The 349-nt window shown below is 46.4% G+C and overlaps 1 protein-coding gene across 1 annotated transcript in view; it reads right to left on the bottom strand.

Moving 5' to 3' along the window:
* Positions 1-217: 217 nt before the first annotated feature.
* Positions 218-349, bottom strand: part of LOC103779634 (pituitary homeobox 1) — a gene marked incomplete at its 5' end in the record, with an annotated part of 504 nt that continues 372 nt past the window's right edge. The window contains one exon of the mRNA XM_008947277.1: positions 218-347. Coding sequence (XP_008945525.1) covers positions 218-347 — 130 coding nt within the window. The remainder of the gene's footprint in view (positions 348-349) is intronic.

Genomic DNA, 349 nt, shown 5'->3' with positions numbered 1-349 from the left:
ACACAATCGAAGTCCGAGGAGCTTTTGGGGCATTTTGGGGATGTTTGTTTTGTTTCGTTGAGTTTTTTTTTTTTTCTTTTCTTTTCCTCTCCCGGGTTTTGCTTTGAATCATCGTCGGGCTTGAATATTTTCTTTTCTTCTTCTTTTCAAAACGTCGCTTTGCTTCTGCTTTGCTTTGTCGGCGGTGCTTTGTCGGAGGTGGTTTGTGTCAAGTCCGTCAACTGTTGTACTGACAGGCGTTTAGACTGGAGCCGGGGCTTTGCAAACTGCTGTAGCCGAAACTGGAGTGCTGCTTAGATTTCAGTCTGAGGCTGGCTAAGCTGGAGTTGCAAGTGTCCCGGTAGACGCT

Source organism: Merops nubicus, unplaced genomic scaffold, assembly GCF_000691845.1.
Source record: "Merops nubicus isolate BGI_N331 unplaced genomic scaffold, ASM69184v1 scaffold10799, whole genome shotgun sequence".
Lineage (NCBI taxonomy): Eukaryota > Metazoa > Chordata > Aves > Coraciiformes > Meropidae > Merops > Merops nubicus.
The sequence above is the reverse complement of the archived record's forward strand: the minus strand, read 5'-3'. Positions and strand labels throughout refer to the sequence as shown.